The sequence below is a fragment of the Tetrao urogallus genome, assembly GCF_951394365.1.
Source record: "Tetrao urogallus genome assembly, chromosome: 2".
In the NCBI taxonomy this organism is placed as follows: domain Eukaryota; kingdom Metazoa; phylum Chordata; class Aves; order Galliformes; family Phasianidae; genus Tetrao; species Tetrao urogallus.
The window spans coordinates 78339002-78362839 of NC_136814.1; the positions used below are offsets into that span (position 1 = coordinate 78339002).

A 23838-nucleotide genomic window follows, 5' to 3' on the forward strand; every position below is an offset into this window, starting at 1 on the left:
GCAGAGTCCTGCAGCTGGGGACAACCAATTCCAGGCACCAGGACATACTGGGGTTACCCAGGTGGAAAGCAGCCTGGCAGAAAAGGATCCATGGGTCCTGATGGACACCAAGTTGAACGTGAGTCAGCAGTGTGTCCTTTCTGCTAAGAAGGCTTACAGTATTCTTGGCTACATTACGCAACTGTGACTTCATCAAAAAGAGGTGGTCCTTTCTCACTACTCAGCACTGGGGAGGCCATGACTGGAGTGCTATATTTGGTTTGGATGTAAGAGAGAGTTGTATTGGGAAGAGTCCAGCATGGGGCCGTGAAGTTGATGAAGGGCCTGGAGTGCCTCTCCTCTAAGGGGAAGCTGAGAGAGCTGGGAGAAGACTCTTGTCAGTGTGTATAAATACCTGAAGTGGGACACAAAATTAAGAGCCAGGCTTTTTACTGTGGTGCTCAAGAGGCAGTGGCCACAAACTAGAACACAAGAGGTTCTGTCTAAACACCGGGGAACTTTCATTCACTATGATGTTGACCACAGACTGCCTTATGAAGTTTCCACCTGTTGTGGTTTGACCCAGCAGGACGCTCTGCACCACAAAATCGTTTCTCACTCCCCTCACTTCTGCTTGATGTATGGAATATCCCTTTGGCCAGTTTAAGTCAGCTGTCCAAATTCTGTTCCCTCCCAGTTCCTTGGATACTTTGCTGTCAATGGCCTTGGCTCTGTACAATGCTGCTTAGCTGCAACTATAAACATTGGTGTGTGTTACTAGTATTGTTTTTCTCCTAGAACCAAAACACAGCATTATACCAAACATGGAAGAAAACAGTTCTGTCCCAGCTGAAACTAAGGCACTGTCCTTGGTGATACTCAAAACCCAACTGGGCTCAGTCATGGACACCGTGCTCTGGTGTCCCTACTTTTCAGCAAGGGTTTGGACCTGGTGTCTTCCAGAAGTCCCTTCCAACCTCAGACAAGTTGTGATTCTGTGATAGCAGACAGTTACAGGACTAAAACCTGCACGCCAGTTCATTCTGTATTAATAAGCAACTGATAAACAATTCATAACAACTTAATAACATTCTGTGGAAATGTGTGTTTTACGTGTTTGAATATCTGTAGTGTATGTAGCTTTCTAAGGCATTTTTTTTTCTAATCAGGCAGCTGCAGTATTAACTAGGAAGAATCCTGATTTTTTTTTTTTTTTTTTTTTTTTTTTTTTTAACCAAAATGTCAATTAGGACTAAGTAGTGAAGTGTTATTCTGTGTTGTACACACAACAGCTGGTAACATCTGTGATTTATTTTTTTTCTTACTAGGGGGGATCAATCTTGTGCATGGGTACAAGAGACATAGAGAGCTAAGATAATTTTAACTTCCTTAGTTGGCCAGGCATTGGGTGGTATTTATTTGTGTAGCATACACTTCACAGTGCCTTTCCAGTAACCAAAAGCCAACCAGTCTCTGCTGTGTAGCTTTGTTCTCCCATCAAACCCTTGGTTGACACAATGTTCTCTTAAGTGTTCCTTGGATAAAGTTTATACTGTTGCCTTAGCTGGTTATGTACTGCAAGTGGCTCCCACTGCAGCTGTTCAATTGCCTATAGGTTGTCCCTCTTCCTGTGATTGAATCATCACCTTTGCTCATGTTGACTCAACTGTGTGAAGCCAAGCAGAACCTAAGCAAAAGCAGAAAACTGCTAGTAGAGCTCAAATGAGAGTTACAGGAGTAACTGCTGTACAGGAGTTTCTAAAATCAGTCTTCCCTAAATACAGCAAAAATCAAGCTAAAGTGGCTTAAGGACTATACAAAGGTGGTAAAGCCAGATACAAGTAACTACTTCTTTAAACTTAAGACATATAATTAGTACAAAGGCACTATTATTAACAGTTGGTAGCATTTCTTACCTTGACTTGCACTGGAAAAATCAGTTTTACTGTTCTCTTGCATAAGATGTGGCTGTTTTTCTTTCATTTTTGCCTGTACTCTGAAGGAAAAAAGCAGTGGGTCCTGTGCTAACAAGGTGGGCAGGTGTCACACTGGAGCCATAAACATTTGGAATAAAATGCGTAAATACTTCTAGAGAAGCGAGTTGAATCCCTTGGCAAAGTGAATGAGATTAAATGGACAGCTGTATTGAGGAAACTGAGGAACAGTGATAGATGCAATGATAGATACAGGTTTATAATGCTGCTTTTTGCCCTGTCAAACTGATTTTTAGTTCACTTAGATTTATTTTTAAATGGTAATGCGTTTTTTTTTTTTTTTTTTTTTTTTTTTTAAATATAAATTTTGGGCAATGCAAATTTGTGAGACTTGGTTTTCTTATTTCCACTGTCACTGCGTGCTGCTCCTATTTTGCAGTAGGCTGATGTTACTGAACTGGGGGCACTTCATTTGTTGAGATCCCCAGAGATCTGTGAACTTGTAGCAAGTCCAGTGTAGCCTGTCACTGTTTGACAGCAACAAGAATATCAGCAGAAATATTGGCTTAAGCTCTGTTTATTTACTAATGGAGATTATTAATTAATATATATAGCTATCTTTGAAATCGATTTCTATTACATTTGTAAAGTTTTCCATAAATTCAGATGTTAGAAGTTAAATGCTTGGATGAGTTTGTTGTGTTTATGTTAAAGAATGCACTTCTTTTTAAACTTACTGACAGAATATATCTACAAATTAAACTCTAGCTTACATTTTTTTCTGTTATGTGAGCTATGAATTGATTTGAAGGCATTGCTGTAAGCTGATTTCCAAGCAAGAATCGTCTTGTATTAGGAGCAAATAAAAGGTAACTTCTGAATAGGCTGAGATTGCGGAAGATCACTTCATTGTTGTCACAAATACTTTTCTGACTTTGTTTTATTCTTTGTGGTGGGTGTGGGATGTCTTTTTACTGTAGGTTGATGTGTCGGAAGCAGAAACTGGATTTATCTTGTGACTGAGCTAATCTGGGTTTCCTGCTGTTTTGAAGTAGACTTTTGGCAAGGAGAAGCTTTGTTATAAAGCAAATGCAGCTGCATCTTGTTCTTGTAGAAGGGTAGGTTGAAGAGGTTATAGCAGAGCCTTAAGGCAGTAGTGGTCCATTGAGTTGGTGCTTCACTCTACAGCTAATGATCCTTCTCCTTCACAAAGCATCTTGAACAAGGAAAACTTCCTTGAATCCTTGGGCTACATATGCAGTAACCTAAATGTTTCAGGGCTGTTCTCATGGCCTGAAGCCAAAAGTCTTGGCAGTTATCCATACCACAAAGTGCTTTTGCTCCTATGTAGAGCAGCTGCTATCCAGTTTGAATGAAGTTTGACCTGTGCTGACTCATGAACTTCTGTCTCATTTGCCTGGGCCAAGCCAGGCAATGCAAGAGGCTTGTAGACAGTTGATGCTGAAGGTTATTGAGTGCCCAGACCAGCGCCCCGGTCCTGCTTCACTAGTACGGGTGTTGCCTTGGTCCAGTGTAAGGAATGCCTAACCAGAGTAATAATGACAGTAGCAGCTACCTGTCTTGGAAGTGATAGGTCTTTGTTTTCATGCATGATGCTGTGGATATTGCTGGGCATTTATTTTTTATTTTTTACTTCTTGCATATTGCTGGTCACAGTTGTATGAAATATAAAATATTTTATGCCATTTTTGCCATTTTTTTCTTTGCTCTGATAACGGTATGGGGAACTGTTTGGCTAATGTGTGTGTGTGTGTATCCATGCATTCAAACAGTATACTCTGTTGCTTTATCGTTGTGTGAATAGCAGTTTAAAATTGGAAATGCTGACATTTATTTTGAATGAAGATTTCCATTTTGTTACAACAGAGGTTTCTGGACGTCCCTGGCTTATAACTTGGGGAAAAAAAAAATAACCCAAGTTCTCTGAACAAAGTTCTGTTAGTCAGAATCAGAACTTTCCATGAGAATTTGCTAAGTTTGTTCATCTTTGGATTTTGTTTGCTTGTTTTGTTGTGGTTATTCTATTTTTATTTTAATTTTTTTTTAACCATAGTAAGTAGTAATATTATTCAAAACAAGAGTTGTCTTTTAAAGGTTGAGTAAGTGATTGTAATTGTCTAAAAACATGTTGTCCTGTAGAAGACTTGAATGTTTGCTGGTCTGCAGTTAATAGCTTTGTGGATACTTGTATGCATCTTAAATTTGAGGTAGTTTTCTCCTCTGTAGAAGCTGTTTTGGTCCTCTTGAATACCATTCTAGGTATAAAATAAGAAGCATACATTTGGGCAATTAAAACTGGGGGTTTGATGTATCATATCTTCATGCTCTGCCTTGCACTTTAGTACTTTTTCTAATGTTTGTATCATAGGCTGCTTTTGTGTTATATTTTTCCCCAGTGATGGTAAATGGAGAGAGTTACTGTAGTAAGGTGTTCATGTGGTGCAGTTCTGCAATGAACTTTCTCTTCTGCAGGTGTGTTTTGACTCACGAACCCAATATAAATATCTTTTCCTTTTTCTTTCCCCATTTGGTAGTGGATACCCTATTCTCAAGAAAACTGAATGGAAAATACAGACTTGAACGCCTTGTTCCAACTGCAGTCTACCAACATATGAAGATGCATAAACGAATTTTAGGACACTTATCTTCTGTATACTGTGTAACTTTTGATCGGACTGGAAGGCGAATATTTACTGTGAGTATAAATATTTTTTGTCTAATTTTTTAGAGTATAGATAGCGTAGTTGCCCAAACCTGAGTGTGCTGACGTCTATTAGTACCAGATGAATGCTCTGCTGCTGTTACTTTCAGATCAATTTTCATAACGGTGCCAGTTTACATGTTAAGATAACTCAGCATATTGAATGTGCTGGTGACTGCTGATCCATGCAGCTCAGTCAGAAAACTGCAGTTATTTTCCATGAAATTACCTTGTGCAGATTCTTTCTTCTTCTGGACTTCTCTAGGAAAGGCATAGAGAAAAGAACAGACTGCTATCAGGGAATTTTAGAAGCCAGGGTAGGTAATCGTTTTGTAATTAGATTATTTTAGCCTTTTTTCTGTAATTTTTATTACATTTTAAATTACTATTAACAGTCTAGTAGATTTATACAGCGTGTTGATGATAGAAGGTTGAAAATTAGCAGTGTTTTATTACAAATGATGGTTTATGAGGAATTGTGATCTGTGAGATCCCAGGAACTGATTTTTATAGGAATGTTATCAGTATTTATAGCTTATTTCACTGTGTTGCTTTGGTGGGTTGGTTTATTTTTGCTCTTTTTGTTCTTTACTCTGAGGATGTCTGAAATCAGTACTGAAAATGCAAGTTTCTTAAAGAATGGGAATTAGGAAAAATGATACACATCAGTATAATTGGATTCCTTAGTAAGGAGTCAACTTCAGTAAAGCCAAGGATCATATAAATGCACACCTTGTGTCAATCTGGAATGCTCTGGCGGCATTTATTGCCTTCTCACAATTACTGGATTCCTGTGGTGCGTTTGTGGATCTGGGAGCTTGTTTGCACTCTTTGGAATGCCAAGACAGATAACTTGAGCACTGCAGGTGGAAGTGCAGTTTGGTTTGACACTGCAGTTCAAACTTCTCACATGCTTTTAACGTGGTCGTGAATACAATTTGCCCTTCTGCCCACATACAGTTTAATTCATTGTGTGGAAAAATGTATAGCTGCGGGGACTGTGGCACTTATAGAAGTACAGGCAGACTTCTGTTTGTTTACTTGTTCGTAGTAGAGATTTTCTTAATATTTCTTTAGCTTTCATTGACAAGCTAAAGTCCCTCAACAGTCATAGGCATTAAATTCTTACCATGTCCTCTAGTTTGTGCATGATTCACCTGTCAGAAAAAGTGTTGCTCTGATGTTGTGGACTTATTTTAGATGTGACAACGCAGAATGGGTTAGGGATTTTGTGTGCAAGCATAAAAATCCCCAGTGTTCGTCCTATTCAGCTCTACGTAGAAACTTCTGTTTGTGCTTCACTGAAGTGCCTGGAACTCCCTGTTAAGGTCTTATGATTCATCATTTTTTTAAATCCCATGTTCCTTAAATCTGTTGTCTTTGAGGGACTTACTAAAGTTCCCTTGAGTGCATCTGTAATGAAGAGTAGAGTTGTACATTCCCTTGTGTTTTGCAGTGTGACTTTAAAGTGGCTAGAGAGACATTTCTCTTGACTGTAACAACGGTTTATTTCTAAAAGAAAAGTAGAAGAACCTGGAATAAAATGAGGGGAGCAGTTGTGCTTATGTAACCCCTGAGCTCTGCTGGCAGTCCTTTGCTGAGAGATAAAATGGTGTCCAAGGTATAATTGCTTTAAAAAGATCTTGGGTTCAGATCGAAATTATTTCAATCCGGTGTTGAATAAAGTGCCCATAGAAAGTAATTGTAGCTGGTGGATTTTCCTCTGTGGGGCTGGATCAAAATCTTTTACCTCAGTGTTATTGGATAAATCCAGTGTTCTTTGTGTAGATGTTCAAATGTCTGTTGGCAAACCGAATACCGAAGTGTTCTACTCCATATTGCAGTAAAATCCAAGTTCTAGTTGCTGTGGTGATGCAATTTGTTGATAAAGTTGGCATATATCATTGAATTTATAAACAAAAGGAAGACAGATTTCATTCTAGACATGTCTGTTACCAGCATATAAATTTGTGTGTATCAATAGGGAATTGTTCTTGCTCTGATTTTTACTCTGTAACCTCTAACATTTAGTGCAACGTTAGCTAGGTAAGAGATTGTTTTAGTTTTATGATTGATTGTAGAAGCTGCATTTTCCTTTCCTCTGAAGGACTGAAAGCCTCCACATTTTAGTTCTATTTATGTGCTGCTTCAAATTAAAAGAAAGAAAAATTGATCTCAGCACATTTTTGAGTCATACTGTTCTGAGAGATGTTATCTTTGTTAGGAAGAAGATGCTCTTGGTTTACCTAACGACGGTGAAAACAGGACATAAAGCAGTTTTCCTGCTACCTAGTAGGTCATGCATTGACTGGTCCTACTTACCTTGTGTTAAAGATTTCACAAGAGATTTCTAAAGATCAGCCTCTAAGATGTTTTTAATTTTTTTCTTCTGAATATACAAAAATATTCCCAGTATACAAACCTGATGTTTTCTGTTTTCAAATTAACTGCAATGAATACAGCTTTACTTGCAAAGACACAACTGAAGGAACTGTCAGCCTTCAGTGAATGAAACCTTACTATTGGAGGCCGTTTTGGATCTCTTGGAACCATGTGCTAGCGATAGGGACAGGCATTGCCTTCTCTGGTTCTTGTACTGCTTGATCCTTCCAAGTCAGAAAGTTGCCAGTGTTATTTCCCTCATCTTTATCTTCCTGTCTCCACTGAGATCCTCTTTCTAGGGAATAATAATAAGCAGAGGAGAGTAATAACCTGTGGTTGGAAAGAGACCGATCTGTATGGTTTTTGGCAGTTTCACTGCAGCCCACAAGTCTCTGTAATGGTAGGAAAGTAAACCAGTTTTACTCCATACCTTGGTAATGCTGTCATCAGTTCTCTGTAGGGGCTGAGCCTGTTCTAGGATTTGTTTTTGACAAATGCTTTTAATAGCCACATAATTTGTAGTAGTTGCAGACATAACCTTAGAAACAGAAGCTGTGGTGTAAGCTGATGCCCTTGCTGGTAGAACTGGAACAGTATTTTAAGAGTTGTGAATTATCCCATTCAATTCAGACAGAATCTTATGGATTTATTTGAGCTCTAATATTACTATCTTGCCAAGATGCTACAGAATTTATAACTTACCGTAGTTATTTTTCTTGCTGAGACTTGCTAACAGTTTAATTTTCCTCTACAGGGGAGAGGTACAGCACATGCCTCTATAGCTGTCCTGGAGCCAGCTGGTAGGAAGCAGTCTGATTTTATGCTGATCTGCTTTCCTCAGTTTGCTATTAAATAGACCTCTGAGGTTTCTCCAGGTGGCATTAGGTCCTAAAGCTAGCATTCTTTTTCTCTGTTTCTTTGCTTTTTTTTTTCCGCCCTTGTTTCTGACTCTTCTACGTCTCTCTTTATCTATGCACAGATTTCTCTCCATCAATTACATTCGGCAAGCAGCTTTTTAGGGGTCTTGTAATGCAAGGTTTAGTTTATTGGGTTGTCTTTTATTTGTTTACTTATTTTCTTTGAACAATCTGTTCATCCAGTGGAATGGCTGCAAGCTGTAAGTGAATAGCTTATTCATAATGTTGATCCTTACGATGTGAGAACTGCAGAAGCATGTTTTATGTGATATGTACAGTGCTGTAGAGAGTGTTACTTGTGCAGCTCCAAGAAAAATGGGACTGGTGGTTTGAGACTTCTACACTGTGATGCAAGTAATTAATGTTAATGGATTGGCTCTGTTCTCATGCATTTATTGCTTTGCGTAAGAGATTAATCCACTTGTGAGTGTTTTCCATCCCCAATCTCCTGGAGTGTTTGGAGGTTTTGAGTTCCTTTGGAAGTTTTGGGATCCCTATTCTCTTCTTGCTTCAAGTCTCTGTTTTGTGGCTGAAATTATTATTTATCATATCTATCACATGAATTTCACTCACTCCACCCCTTTTTATCTCTTCTGTGTTTAGGTTGGGTTTTTTTTTGGTTCTAACCAGACTTCTAAGACAAATATGCAAGCCTTTTCATGCTCAAAATCTTACAGTGTAATCAGTGTAGAACAGATTGACCTTATAATACTTTTCAGATCATTGTTGCATTAAGTAGGTAATGTTATTGGCCAAATTTTAGTTAAACATTCTCAGGCCCAGGGAGCTGTCAGAAAAACCCTCTTGTAATAAAAATCTGAAGCAAAAGTGTATTTCACTTTCTGTTAAGGGCTCTTGTCATTTACAAAACTTGTAGTACGACAGTACTTGCAATGAACAATATAAACTTCTGAAGAATGTTTAGGACTGGAAGATATTGGTGCACTGATGATTCTTACTTTGGGAGCATGAGAATTTTTAATTAAATGATTGGGCTCGATTTGGAGTTTGAAACCTTCTTAGTTGAGTAATGTGGGTGCTTTATAGCCAGCTTGTATGTTCATTTTAAGGAAGCAAAGGGACTAAAACAATCTGCTTAAACCTTACAGCTTAGAGGAAAAAATGCTGCCTTTTTTTCTTTTAACTCTTATTTGTAAGCTCTAAACAGCAAGTTTAGAGCCTGCATTGCGTAAGTCTGAACATATGAACTACTGAGCGCATTTCCCAGTTATTTTTCTACTCTTTCAATCCTCAGTAACTTAATGTGAATAAATCAGGTGATAAGTGAAACTAGCCTGAGTAAATATATTCAGTACGAGTGAGATTTGGAGCTTTTTCAAAAGCATTAAGCGCTCACAACTGCACTTAAATTCACTTAAACAGCTGTAATAGTATTTAAGAGATCCTTGGGTCTTCTTTCTTCTTGTAGAAGTTCTTAACTGGGGAGTTCCTGATTCTACCTGTAGACTAAAAAATTTTCCTGAAAGCAGTTTACTTTCTTTCCATGCAGATATTTGAGATGAATTCAATGCTGCAATAGTGGTAGATCAAATGTGTAGTAGGTTCATTCACTGGATCTTAACTCAGTGGGTCTGAATCAAAAGAAAGGAAAAGTGATGTGGAGGAAAGTGATTGTTTCAAGGCTTTGATATAGAGGAAGAGATAAAATTAACACAATTTAAACAATTCAGCACTTGGCTTTCAAGGCTGTGCAATCTGAACACGATGAAGCAAAAACCAAAAACTGCAGATATTTGTTACGATTTGTGAGGTAAAATTTGAAGAAGTTGAGGTAATTCAGAAGGAATTTTGAGATTCAAGGCAAATAATTGGATTAATATATACTTCTGCTACTGCATTGTGGGTAAAATGTCCATTGAGGTCCTACTTCAGGCAAAACTCAGAGAAGTTACAGAAGTTACATTCTGCTTGCTACTGGAATGCGTGGTTATTTATTTATTTATTTTAATTTTTTAATGGTAATACACTAATGATGATATTGGAAAAACTGAAAATAAATGCTCAAAAAAACTGTTGTGGCTCTGTTCAAAATTTTGGAAAATGATACCTGCTAGTAAAGTGTTCTAACATGCCTTAGGTGTGGAGTGTAAAGGTAAAGGAAAGATTGAGTCACTGTGCAGGTTTATCAATGGAGAGTGTTAGTTTTATTTTTGTTGTTGTTTTCAGTGGTTCCTGTTGTAGCTGCTATCGGTAAGGAGGAGAAAAGTTTAGGCTAAAATAAAGTACGAACTAATGGAGTAACTTCTCTTACAACAGTTTACTTAGGGTTTTGGCAATTTCAAGCTCAGGAATATTGGTATTTCTGAAGCTTGGCTTTCTAAGGTAATTTCTTCTGAATTGCGGAGCTTCAAGAAGGAATGGAAGCGCAAGTCATAGTGCACACAATATGCATGCAGAGGGGGATGGAGATGTTTGCCCTCAGACTTTGTGTCTGCTTCAGACCTTTGTTCTGCATGATTGTCTAAGCCAACTTTTTTCTCACGTAAAACCTGATGAGACGTACCCAACAGCTGGAAGGCGGGGATTAATGTGATACTGATGTTTGCTTTGCACAGGATTTTTATTGCATGTTCTTTGTTCCTAGAGTCCTGCTCTGCTTCCCTTGTTGTGTCTTCAGAACAGCTGTTTTGAAAAGCAGCATCTCATCACATAAGATTTCCTTAAGATGCAGAGCAAGATTTTTAGATTAAGAGAATAGTTATCAGAATCATTTTTCTGCTCAAAAAATCTAATGCTCGATACCTTGAGTTTTGTTTAATTGAACTGTACAATAGAAACAGCTAATGATTTCTACCTTATTTCTAGGGATCAGATGATTGCCTTGTAAAAATCTGGGCAACAGATGATGGCAGGTTGTTGGCTACCCTGAGAGGGCATGCAGCTGAAATATCTGATATGGCGGTGAACTACGAGAACACCATGATAGCTGCTGGAAGCTGTGATAAAATGATCCGAGTTTGGTGCCTTCGAACTTGTGCACCCTTAGCAGTTCTGCAGGGCCACAGTGCATCTATAACATCATTGCAGGTAGGTTTTCACTTTGCAAAGTCACCTAAGGCAACGTCCATTTTTTGACTGAAAGAGAAACCACTTAAGAACATTCTAAATAATAATGTCTATGGAGCAACTAAGCTGTGAAAGAAGAAGAAATTTTCATGGTACTTGTTGCAAAAATGACACATTTATTGTCACAGTATCTGATCCTAGCAAAATGCCAGGCATAATCTATTTGTGGGAGGGAAAAATAAAAAAGAAACTTCTTAAAAAATGGCATGATGCATGTGGACAGTTCTGTTATGAAGTATGATTGCTTTGCAGACTGTGATTTTGAGTATCAATATATTGAGTAAAAACTGCAGTCAGTGCTGAACAGTTTGCTCTGCTTCCTGTCTGGAGTTGTTTGCTATTGTACAGTTTGGGCTGTGGGGAAGGAGAAGCCAGAGTGCTTTTCATGCAAGCCAGAAAGGTTGTTTTGAAGCGAGAAAGTTATTCTAAGAAGCACTGTGTTGTTGGAGTACTGACCTCTTCTTCTTTTTTTCTCCATCCCTCCTCCCAGTTCTCTCCACTATGCAGTGGCTCAAAGAGATACTTATCTTCAACCGGGGCAGATGGAACAATATGCTTTTGGCTGTGGGATGCTGGCACCCTTAAAATAAAGTTAGTTGTTATTTTATTTATTGCTATTTCTTTGTTTGTGATTAAGAATGATATACAAATGTTGTAGAAAGGTCTTGTCACTGGTTTTTTTGCTGTCTGTGCAATAGTTGGATTGATCCTTTTCTGGGGGTTGCTATAACTTGCTTGCTTGTCTTTTAAGGACTAAGTTAAAAACATAAGTAATCACTGAGGGTTTTTGTACGGTTAAATCAATATACAACCACTTTTTTCTGTGGCTCTGTTAATAAAGTGACATGATGTCAAAGTTGGCTTTTTTGTTCTATGAAAAGTTCATGAAAGTTTTGACAAAATGTGCTACAAGATGGTTGCAATTTAGACTTGAGAATCTAAGGTTTAGTGGGAGGAGGTAATGTCCTAGCAAGAAATTAAGATGGAGTTAATTTTCGTTTGTTTGTCTGTCATTTTCTTCTCTCTAAAACCTGTTTTTAGTTGCTATTTATGTAGCATGGTAAGGAGGGTGTCACTCATGGGCTGTGTATTGGTGGATGAAGTTGACTCTGAAGTTTCTGCCTTCAAAGGATAAGATATGAAAAGTCTTGCCAGAGTCCTCAATTCGTTTTTTATTATGAGTATTAAAAATAACTTCAGTGGCTTTCAAATGCTTTTTCTCCTTCTTAATTGCAAAACATCTGGAGCGTAAAATTAGAAATAGTTAATAATCACTGATAATTCAGTTTTGAGCAAGGATCTCTTTCCTTTTCCTAATTAGAGAGTAGTAGAATTAATGAGACTTAAATGGCTTACGCTATATAAGCTGGGAGATGAATATTTGGGTGAATCATGAAGTTAGATGAAATTTGTCTTGAGGTTAAGGAAAAAAAAAAAAAGTGAGCTGGTTTCAGTTACGGTAAGGATTCTCAATTCCTAGATGTAGAATACAAATTTTAACACTCAGAAAATATTAAAACAATTAAGGTGTTGTTTTTTAATTTTTATAATGCTTTCATATGTAAAGAGCCACAGAAAAGTGTCTGCAATTAAAAAAAAAAAAAAAAAAAAAAAAAAAAGAAATTCAGTTCAGTTGCATGTTGCAGAATTGAAAGGAGTTACTCTTGTAACCCAAGTCATGCAGCAGTTCATGTTGCTCAACAGGAGAGTGCAGAGTAGCTTTGTGAGAGGATCTTGCGCTGTCCTTAAGAACTCTTCTGGTATTTTCTGTGTTGAGTTTGAGAAGCTAGAGGGACCCTTTAAACTACGAGGTCTACTCTGAAAGTAATGCTTCCTATTTTATTATGTTGGCCCATGATGTCAGAGGTGGATGGAGGTGATATGGCAGTAGAGGTTGAACCTTGCTGTGAGTATTCCATTAGATTTTGTTGTCATGTGACAGATAACAGCCGAGGGGCAGTCTAACAAAATGGTGTCTGAGATGGAAGTCCATATAAAGCCAAGGTGTGTCATTAAGTTCCTCTGTGCAGAAAAGATGGCACCTCTTGACATTCATTGGCATTTGCTGAATGTTTATGGAGACTGAACAGTGGATGCACAGTGGGGTGGTGGGTGGTGCATTTCAATGGTGACAGTGGCGACATGGAAGACAAACTGTGTTCTGAAAGGTCATGTACAGCTGTGACACCACTCAGTGAAGAGCATCTCAATCAGCTCATCCGTGCTAATTGGTGGATTATGGGCAGGGAACTTTGGAGATTAATATTAGCTTGAATGCATAGGAAACAATGGTGGCAACATTGGAGTATCACAAAGCGTGCACTAGGTGGATCCATTCAGTGCACCATACTCAAATTCATTAGGATCTGTTGAACCAATACAAGGCCGAAGGTGACAGTTTCTCGGATTGCTTCATTAACAGTGACAAGATGTATGTTACCACTATGAAGCTGAAGATAAAATGTGTAATCCGTGGAGTGGGGACATGTGAATTTTCAGCACTGAAGATGTAGCCCTCAATAGGTAAAGTGATGTGCCCTGTCTTTTGGGATAGGAAAGAGGTGACCCACCCCGATTTTCTGGAATCTGGACAGACGATCAATTCTGACTGCTATGTTGTGACAGTGATTGTGCTCAAGGTTTGAACTTCAAGCATCAAGCCAAAGACAACAACTTTTCTTTTGGAGCATGATAATGTTGAGTCCCATACCAGTTTGAGTACTGTAGAGCACATTGCCGGTCTTGCTTGGAGACTGTCCTACCACTCAAACGTTATAGTCTGGATTTGATGCCTCCAGTCTTCTGTCTACTTGGGCCAAGGAGGGACAGACTAGTTGTGCAACATTTTGCTAGCAGTGAGACCATTATAGCCGCTGTGAAACAGTCAATAACTTCTACTGTTGCAGGTTTTTGCAAGTGTAGCATGCAAGCTCTTGTTCGTCACTGGCAAAGATGTGCAACTAATGGTGCTGATTGTGTTGATTTTTTTTTTTTTTTTAAATCGTTTATTTATTTATTTTTGTAGCTGAGAATGTGCTCTATCAGGTAGAGTAATTTTACCATTTGTAGCTGTTGGGTTTCCATAGAAATAAATAGGAGGCATTACTTTTGGAGCAACCTACGTATGTCTTTTCAGTCTGGAAAGTGAGCGCATGAAATGAATAAGACCTGTACATTTGCTAATGTCCTGAAGAGGTTGTATAGTAATTGGCTGTGGAATCTTCTTGTGCTGGAGGGTATTAACTGAAACTAGCTAATTTACAGTCAGAAGGAGATGGCTTCTAACATGCAGCTAAGTTATGGAACTCCTTGTCACAGATTATTATACGTGTCGAAAGCATAAAAGAAGAAACTGAAAGTTATCACTGTGTACTTTTTTTGTTCTTACACCCAGTTTCGGCTACAGCTGGAAGTAGGAAACTATTAGTGGGTATTTGTTCCAATTTAGTATAGTTATGCATCTGAAGTACTTCATGCTTTTTCGTGAAAACTAGAGCATATACTAAATCTAAATAGGAAATGTTTGTGTCTTTTAGGACTGGAACATAGTTGTATGTTACGTAGCATACTGAGGAAAGGCTGGGTGAACTGGGTCTGTTCAGCCTTGAGAAAAGAAGACTGAGAGGGGACCTGATCCAGGTCTATAAATATCTGAGGTGTGGGGGGCAGAATGGCGAGGCCAGACTGTTTTCAGTGGTGAGTGGAGACAGGACAAGGGGAAACGGCTGGAAACTGCAGCATAGGAAGTTCCGCACAAACATGCGCAAGAACTTCTTTACAGTGAGGGTGACGGAGCACTGGAACAGGCTGCCCAGGGAGGTGGTGGAGTCTCCTTGTCTGGAGATGTTCAAGACCTGCCTGGATGCCTACCTGTGCGACCTGGTGTAGGGAACCTGCTTTGGCAGGGGGATTGGACTCGATGATCTCTGGAGGTCCCTTCCAACCCCTACAATTCTGTGATTCTGTGATTCTGTGAAATAGTTGCACGCTCAGAAAAGTCTCCATGTCTCTCTTCTTAACCTTGTTAGTTACAGGAGTTTCTACTTAATTTTCTAAACTATAAACTTTTCTAAGTGTGATCATTGTAAATCATGTTAATCATACTGTGAAACTGGGAATCCAGTGTAGTTTTTCACCAGGAGACCTTGTTCATGGACACTCTGCCTCAGTAATAGGTAAGGATTGTTGTAGTTTTGGATGAGGCAATTGTCCTTTTGAAAAGTTACCAAGCACTGGAACAAGCATCCTAGACAGGCTGTGGAGTCTCTTTCTCTGGAGATATTCAAAACTCACCTGGATGCTTTCCTGTGCATCCTACTGTAGGGAACCTGCTTTAGCTGGAGGGTTGGACTAGATGTCTGACCAGGGGTCACTTCTAACCTCTATGATTCTATGAGTCTTTGATTGTTCTTCCTTACACCTTTAGATCCAGATCTACTTCCAGAACTGTGGAAACATGGCATATTCCTTCCATATCCATTCAGTGATGTGCTGGGGAAAATGAGTAGTAGCAGTAAAACTGTCAAAGGAAAGAGGAATCTTATTCCTAAGGCCTATTATGAAGCATTTTGTATGTTTGTTGTTGGTGGTTTGTATTTTTTTTTTTTTTTTTTTTTTCTTTTAGGCCTTATCCTGGTTCTTCTATTTTTATTTTTTTTATTGCAAATGTTGTCAACAGTTTAGGGGCTGGTTCAGCCCAGTTCCATGATGAGCAGGGCAGAGGGATCCGTGGATCTGCGCCTCCGGAAAAAAAGGAAACAGGGGACACCAAAATAATTAAAAACAGTGGCAACCATCTGAGGAGAAACAAACTAATTTACTAAATATATTATTGGAATGCAAGATAACACACTATAATACAATATAATCAGAATTGAAGCTAATAAATCAAATATAATGAGACAGAGAATGTCCGAAAGGTGGATAGGCCTCACCATAGCGCTGAGGTGAGATGCGCAGTCCAGTTGAGCAGCAGGGAGACAGGAGCAGTGCCCACGACGAAGAGCAGGCGAGAAAGAGGAATCAGGTGACCTTGCCAGGAGTTAAACCTCCTCTCCCTGACCTCAAGGTCCCCTAGGGAATGTAGTTCTTCTTCTCTTCAGGGCAGGTACCCAGGACTTGAGCATTGACAGTTAAAGTCCCAGTGCCCCACATGATGTTATGATGTGGAATACCAAAAACCAAAAATCACAAAACCATGACAAATGTTTATTTCTTTAACTCTTCTAAACATAAGGACTTCTGCAATCTATTTGCCAGTAGCTCTGTTGCTATATTAATTGTATCTCTGAAATTAGAGGCATCCTATGTTGGTATCCCCTTGTTTGGATAACTTCATTGAGGCACGTTGAATATTTTGTTCACACATAGCCTGAACAGGAGATTTCTGGCAACAGCTCTATTTTCATAAACTGCAGGAAGATTCTTTACAGTAGATATTTGTGCCATAGGATGAATAGCAGGCCACAAAATTCTCAGTGTTGCTCAAAAGAGAACGATTAACTGTTCATATGATTCTGTGACTGGTGTGGATTCATGATGTTCACTTGCATGGAGCCACCTGTTCTTTCAGTGAAGAGCTTTCTGATCAGGCAGTTAGAGAGTATGCCCAGAGGCATTCCAGTAACATTCCAGTCGTATTATTTTTGTTTCTAAATAGAGAAGTGGGTAAGATAATTGTTTCTGTAGATGAAGAGGTCAGTGAAAGTGGTTCAAAGGGAAATAAATAAGAAATAAAGTGATCAACAACTTCCCCCACATTTAGTCTCTGGGTTAGAGTAGAAGAAACAAGAATTGCATCCTTTTTCAAGTGACAGTGAGGAGAAGAGAAAATCAATCATAGATGATCAGAACTTGATGGATAATTGCCTCAGGTATGAGATAGAATTGTTATCAGTGCACAAAAGTTAAGTAGCTTGCACTACAAAATATTTGTGTAAGTGCTTCAAGGAAGATGCTGTGTTTTCTCGTTTTTCTTATGCCACCTATTTGGATCATGAGTTTCCAGTGTGAGTCTGTTATTGGCAGACCAAGTGCACAGAGCAGCAGAACTGTCTCACAGATTTGGATAGAGGAACTCACTGTACTGCTTTCTGTCTGCTCTATTAAAAAAAAAAAAAGAAAAATCAGCAAAACATGCTGATTATTCTGACACCTCTCCTATGAAGAAAGGTTGAGGGAACTGGGCTTGTTTAGCTTGGAGAAGAGAAGGCCTTGGGGGAGACCTCGTAGCCTTCCAGTATTTGAAAGGAGCATATGAACAGGAGGGGGTACATCTGTTTGCAAGGGTAGATAGTGCTAGGACAAGGGGGAATGGTTTTAAACTGAGACAGGGGAGTTTTAGGTTAGATATTAGGAGGAAGTTTTTCACACAGAGGGTGGTGATGGACAACCTGTTCCAGTGCAAGGAGGCTGTGGATGCCCCATCCCTGGAGGCATTCAAGGCCAGGCTGGATGTGGCTCTGGGCAGCCTGGTCTGGTGGTTGGTGACCCTGCACATAGCAGGGGGGTTGAAACTCAATGATCATTATAGTCCTTTTCAACACAGGCTATCCTATGATTCTATAATTCCTATTTTGGACAAGCAAATGTTAGTATTTCAACTGTCTTCAGGGTGGTAGCATACTTGGAATTTGCATTTTTGTGTAGAAAGCAGCTCATGTTAAGGGAACTGGTCATACACTAAAATGCACATATGCTGGACCTTGTTCACTGGTGGTTTGTAAACCAAGAGTACTCAAGTTGGATGAGGGTGTTTTTTTTGTTTGTTTGTTTTGTTTTGTTTTGTTTTGTTTTTGTTTTTTCTTTTTTGAGAAATCTTGCTTAAGCTGCTTTTTGTCCAGAGCGAGGTTAGACTGCATGGCTTGGTTGTATAACCATTCTTGCACTAGGAGCGTGCATTGAAGATGAATTGTGAGCTGTTTGTATGGGGGATTGTTGTCCTTGGTTGAAGCAAATAGTGCAAATGAAGTTCTTTACTATGAGTGGCGAAGTGCCGGAACATACTGCCCAGAGAGATTGTAGATGCCCTGTCCCTAGAGGTGTTCAAGGCCAGATTGGATGGGGTCCTGGGCAGCCTGGTCTACAGTTAAATGGGGAGGTTGGTGGCCCTTTCTGTGGCAGGGGGGTTGGAGATTTGTGATCCTTGAGGTCCCTTCCAACCTGGGCCATTCTGTGTGAAATTGCTTTTTTGACTGCTGCTGTTAGTTCAAGTTGTGTTTTGATGGAAGCCTTTCATTTTGGGAGGAAAATGGCTTACCAGGGCTTTCCTGGACCTGTGAAGTGTTGAAGGTATCTTAGTGTCTTTCAACTGCTTGTATAATTTGAGGCTTGTTAAAACATAACAATTAACTTTCCAGATGTTATCCTTTCGTCCACCTCCCTTACTTCCCCAAGTTACTGATTCTCCAGTTTGTCATATAGATTGCGGTCTGCTGTAGTGTGAAAGAATGCCATAATCTTGTTTCCTAATGCCTAAAATAGCACACATTAGAGAGATGTAAGCTGGAGAATTTGATTATCTGAACTAGAACGTAAGTGCATACTTGCTCTGTTTTGCAGCTGTCCTAACTCCAAAGGCAGAGTCCACAAACCACAGTGGAAGAGAACAGCAGCCTATTTTTCTATTTACACTTGCTCCATGTTATGTAAGCTGCATATTGAATCATCTGATAGTTCATTTTAAATTAGTATCTCACTTAAGAAGGATTTGAACTGTTTTGTGTGATAGATCTGTCTTGTTTAATGTGTCTTGTAAAGACTTTTGGCAGGGAGATGTTAAGAGTAATCTTAGCTCCTGAAGGAAGGTTCAGAAACAACCTGTACTGAATGGACAGTTAGAGAAAAATTTCTTAACTGCTGTTCACAGCATGTTTAATACTTTAGTTTGTATATAAACTCTATCAGGGTTTAATGCTTACTACTTTCTTTGAGATAGCGATAGCTGATAGGTGGAGAAAGGTCTCTTATGCATCTGCCTTCAGCTGAGGGAAAAAAAAAAAGCCATTTTGATTTAAAAAGAGAAAATTTTAGATAAATCATGAATATGCATTCTTTTATGTTAAACAGATCTTTAGTGATGACACTTGTGGGTGTAATGCTGCTGTTCTCGAGCAAGTTTATTCTTTAAGGACCGAAGTTTGCAGATGGTATGCTGTGCAAGACCACCTACTGATCTGGGGTTGCTGCAGTATGTGAGCAGAACTGAAGTGATTGAAGGACCTGATTTAGTTTTGTTTTTATACATGCGTTCTTAAAGTGCCAAGTCACTGATTCTTTAGTTCTGCTTGCACATCAGCTATTGAAATACCTGAGAGAGGAAGCACAGTGCAGGAAGTAAAATTTCTTAAATGCTTCCAGGCATTATTGTAACACTCTGTGGGGGTTATCTGGAACTAGTGCTACCTGCAAATAATACGTGCTTTCTGATGAAACTCTTATCTTCTAACACTGTAAAAAACGTGAAATTTTATTTACGTTTTCTTGTGTATGTTTTTGCCTACAAAGAGTCCCAGACTTTATTTCTTTCTTTTAGTAAAAACAGCCACATATAGCAGGAGAAAACCAGAGCTCTGATAAACTCAGTGGTTTAAAACTGAACCTTGGGTAACTGGCTCTGATGTCTTCTCTTCCACTTTACAGGTGACTTAAAGGAAAATGTTTTCTATCTCAATATTTGAGGGGAGAGAGATATGGGATTTAAGTTGTGGCACAGTTCTGAGTGATACATGCAATTGCTTGGTCCATATGTGTGTCTTAGTTTCCTGAAGATCAGATCATGAAGCATAGTCACAGCAAATGGTTTATAGATGGGCAGCCATCTGTTCTATCATATTTAATTTTGTCTCTCTGTGCTTTATTTCTAAGATTCTGGCTTTTCTGTTTAGGAAAAAAATTACTTCATAGTAGGAAATTATTTCACTGTTTCTTTTATTGTAGTCCGAGGCCAACAAAGTTTACGGAACGCCCTCGGCCCGGAGTCCAAATGATCTGCTCTTCTTTTAGCGCTGGTAAAAGACTGATTTGTTGATTTATTTAATCTTTGTCTCAGTTTAAGAAACCATTTGGAGAATAAAGTAAAGTCCAATGCAGTTACTGTAGCATATTTCTTGTTAGTAAGATGAGATTGAGTTAAAATGGTTACTGAAAGAAATGTTAAATATTAATAATGTTCTGAATCTGTGCATTATTATTCTGGTAATGTAGAAGTTCTGGACAACAGTTGAGCATAACATGTTGAAAGGAAGCCTCTTGGCCACAGTTCTTTAAAAAGTGGTAAAATCTTCGTCAGAGCAATTCTGAAAGTTAACTTCACCTAAAATGGAATTTATAGGGGTTTTACTAAGAAAACGTTGATTAACAGGTTCTTATGCTCTGAACTTCATTGATTCCCGAAACTGGCAATTGGTGAAGAATGCAGTGTAAACAATGAGATAAAATAGTAAAATGGCAGAGAAGTATTTTCAGAATTACTGGAGTTCTTTTTCCATTCTATTTACTCTAATACTGAGGCCAGTGAGAGCCAAGTCACAAACAAATCACTGTAGTTAGATAATCTTTTGAATACGTCTCCAGATGCCTATTTATGTGACAACAAATGTGAGGTAATTAAACACAAGTTTAGCTTCTGAGTTTCCAACCTTTTTTGGTTTTACTGAAGGGTCAGCTATAGACAAAACTGAAATGAGATACAACTGTACAGTTAAGAGAATAAATACAAATATTTAATCTTAGGCACATCTGAAAATTCTGCAATATCATTAGCTTGCCCATTTTTGTTATTATTACTTACCCGTGTTTTCTTTTCTCAGGTGGAATGTTTTTGGCTACTGGGAGTACAGATCACATCATTAGGGTTTATTTCTTTGGATCAGGTCAGCCAGAGAAGATATCAGAGTTGGAGTTTCATACTGTAAATACTTTATTAAAATTACATATGTATTTGATTTAAATAATGATTTTGTTTAGTTTGGAATCACTTTTGATAATTTTTTTTTTTTTTTTGTATAGGACAAAGTTGACAGCATTCAGTTTTCTAATAGTAGTAGCAGGTAAGCAAAACATTTATTTATTCACAGCTAGTCTTTTGACTTGGAAATTTGTAAATATCAGCTTCTTGATGCAGTTAGGAAAAACTAAGTTTACTATATGAACCTCGACACAGAAAACATCTGTAAGTTGTTTTAAATAATATCTTTCAGCTTTACACCAGTCTTCATTGCAATGAATTGTGTGAACTAAGGAATGTAGAAATATATATATATTTTTTACTTAATATGCATATATATTCTCAGTTTGTTCAATACCTTTCCTATTATCCAACAATCACTTAAATCAGACAAGTCTTTGTTTAGCTACCCTTTATAAATGCATCATTGAAATTCTGGATTTTGAATGTGAAGAATGCTAAAGAACATACCTCAGTTTATTGTGAAATTTCTGATATTTCATTCAAATGATGCTGTAGCATAAACTTTTATTGCAAAGCAAGCAGTTGGAAAGCAAGCTGCGTTGTGTTCCTCTGTCCACCTCTTTCTCTTCCTTCTGACCCCCAAAAAAGTTGAAGAAAAGGTGGGGAAGAAGCTCAAGCTTGTTTGCAGCTGTTCAGAGGCAGTTGTTCAAATAAGTATTGTGATGGATTTTGTGTGTTTTAAATTGAGACTCAGCTTTCAGTTCTTCTCGCACTTCAGTTTTTTCACCTCTTAAATTACTTCCGCAGCTTTACATGCAGTGATAGGTGAGTTACAGTGTTACAGTACTCGCTGGGCTCTGAAGTCCCAATGGCAGAGCAGTGTGGTAGCTCTGCAAGGTGCACTATGGATCCAAGTGCTATTAGTCTCTAAGGGGCTCGTATTGGGGAAGAAAATTCCACTTTTTACAGGCCTTTAAATATTTACTGGTCCATGAAGTGTGTTTTTGCCTCAACCTGGTAGTACAGCATTCTTACAATATTTGGACTCCGTATACTTCAGCTTACTTTTCTGAGTTCTGAGTTGTCTAGCTTCCACCTCTTCTGTGCAATGATCTTCATTATCTAATTTACTTTTTCCCCCTTTTCTTAGATTTGTGAGTGGAAGCCGTGATGGAACAGCACGAATCTGGCAATTTAAGCGAAGGGAATGGAAAAGCATTTTGTTAGATATGGCTACTCGCCCATCAGGGTAAGTAATATCAAATATTCTGTTACCCCGTAGATACTTGAACTCTGTTGATTTTTGTTTGCTGACATATTGGGGGGGAAAAAAAAAGCCCCCTGTAATGATTATGGATTAAATGTGCAGTATGCTTGTCTAGCTCTTGAAGTCCAATGAAAACAAATATTTAACTACATATTTAACTGTGGAAATTAGTTTGTCCTGATAATAGCTCCATTAGTACATTGGTTAGATTAAGAGAGTAGAAGATACACAAGACACGTTGAAGGCTAAACTCATGCTTTTTACATAGGCTTCTGGACCAAGAAAACCAAGTTAGATCTCTTACTGAGATTTCTTGCATTCTAGTGATATTTAAAAGTTAGTGTGGAATCTATGTGCCCAGAAAAGGGGTTTTGAGTTCTTTCATACCATGTGCCAGAGCAAATAAGTTACCTGCCATGTAATGGGTTCTCACTTGGCTGGAATAATCTGAGAATTCACAAAGCTTTGTAGGTATGGAAAACTTCTGTACAGTAGACTAAGTGATTAAAAAGACTTAAGATGGAGACTTTGTAGAAGATAATTATTTTTGCATGGAGGAAACATTTTCCAGCATTAGATTATTAGAAAGATTTACAGTGATTTAATGGGTAAATCTTTTCCATAAACTGTTCATATTGAGTGGTTTCAAAGAGTTTATTGAATAAGAATATATATATATTCCAAAGTAATTCCATGAAAAGACATCTGAAAGACTAAGAGAGGGGTGGAAGAGATGGCTAAATGAGCTCTTATAATTTACTTAAAAGTTTGGATCAGAGGGTATCTTGTTATGGGCAGGCACAATAAAACATGAGTATAAAACTTTTGGATGAAAGTCTGTTGTACGTTACCACTCGAAAATGAAGTCTGAGTTATTTTTCCTTCAAAATGTAGCCTATAAAAATTACTGGTTTTAACTGATCCTGGAAAAAATAGCAATGGGTTCTTTTTTCATTATGGTCAAAATGCAGAACTTCTTAGAGAAACTGAACTGCTTTCTTCAGCCTTGTAGTTGAATTCTCATTTGTCTCTTTTGATTAGGAGAGTAACGTGCAATTCTGCACTTTGTGATGTGATCTTTTTTTGCATAAGCACAATTTTATCAGAAGTAATGAAATTGGTGCACTGAAAAGAAAGAAAGAATTCAGCCTGTAAGACGACTCCTGTGTTCTGCATTGTATCTAGAAAGGAATCTAGCTATAGCGGCATGTCATACTTTTGAACTGTACACTATTTAGATCATGTGTTGTATTTCAATGTAGGGTGCTCTGAAAGTAATGCCTCCTATTTATTTCCGTGAAAACTACAGCTGATACAAAGAGCACAATATTCATTATCACTTTGATAAAGCAAATTCTCAGCTACAAAGCACTCATTTCAACATACTCACTGCTATTAGATGTGCATTTTTGCCAGCGATGAGCAAGAGCGTGCATGCTGTGCTTTTAAAAATCTGCACCGATGGTGGTGACCCATCATAGTAGCTGAAACACATTACCCACCACCTCACTGTGCTCACATCCACTGTTTGGTCTCCATCAGTGTTCAACAAAAGTCAGTGAGTGCCAGTGGGTACAATTGTTTTCTGCATGGAGGAAGTCAATTACACACTTTTGCTTCATCTGCACTTCCATGTCAGG

General features: G+C 38.4%; 1 protein-coding gene across 1 annotated transcript in view; it reads left to right on the plus strand.

Moving 5' to 3' along the window:
* The window catches only part of PHIP (PHIP subunit of CUL4-Ring ligase complex), a gene marked incomplete at both ends in the record, with an annotated part of 101282 nt that overhangs the window by 15733 nt on the left and 61711 nt on the right, over window positions 1-23838 (plus strand). The window contains 7 exons of the mRNA XM_079532697.1: window positions 4469-4629; window positions 10761-10982; window positions 11512-11612; window positions 19959-20029; window positions 20831-20931; window positions 21030-21070; window positions 22082-22180. Coding sequence (XP_079388823.1) covers window positions 4469-4629; window positions 10761-10982; window positions 11512-11612; window positions 19959-20029; window positions 20831-20931; window positions 21030-21070; window positions 22082-22180 — 796 coding nt within the window. The remainder of the gene's footprint in view (window positions 1-4468; window positions 4630-10760; window positions 10983-11511; window positions 11613-19958; window positions 20030-20830; window positions 20932-21029; window positions 21071-22081; window positions 22181-23838) is intronic.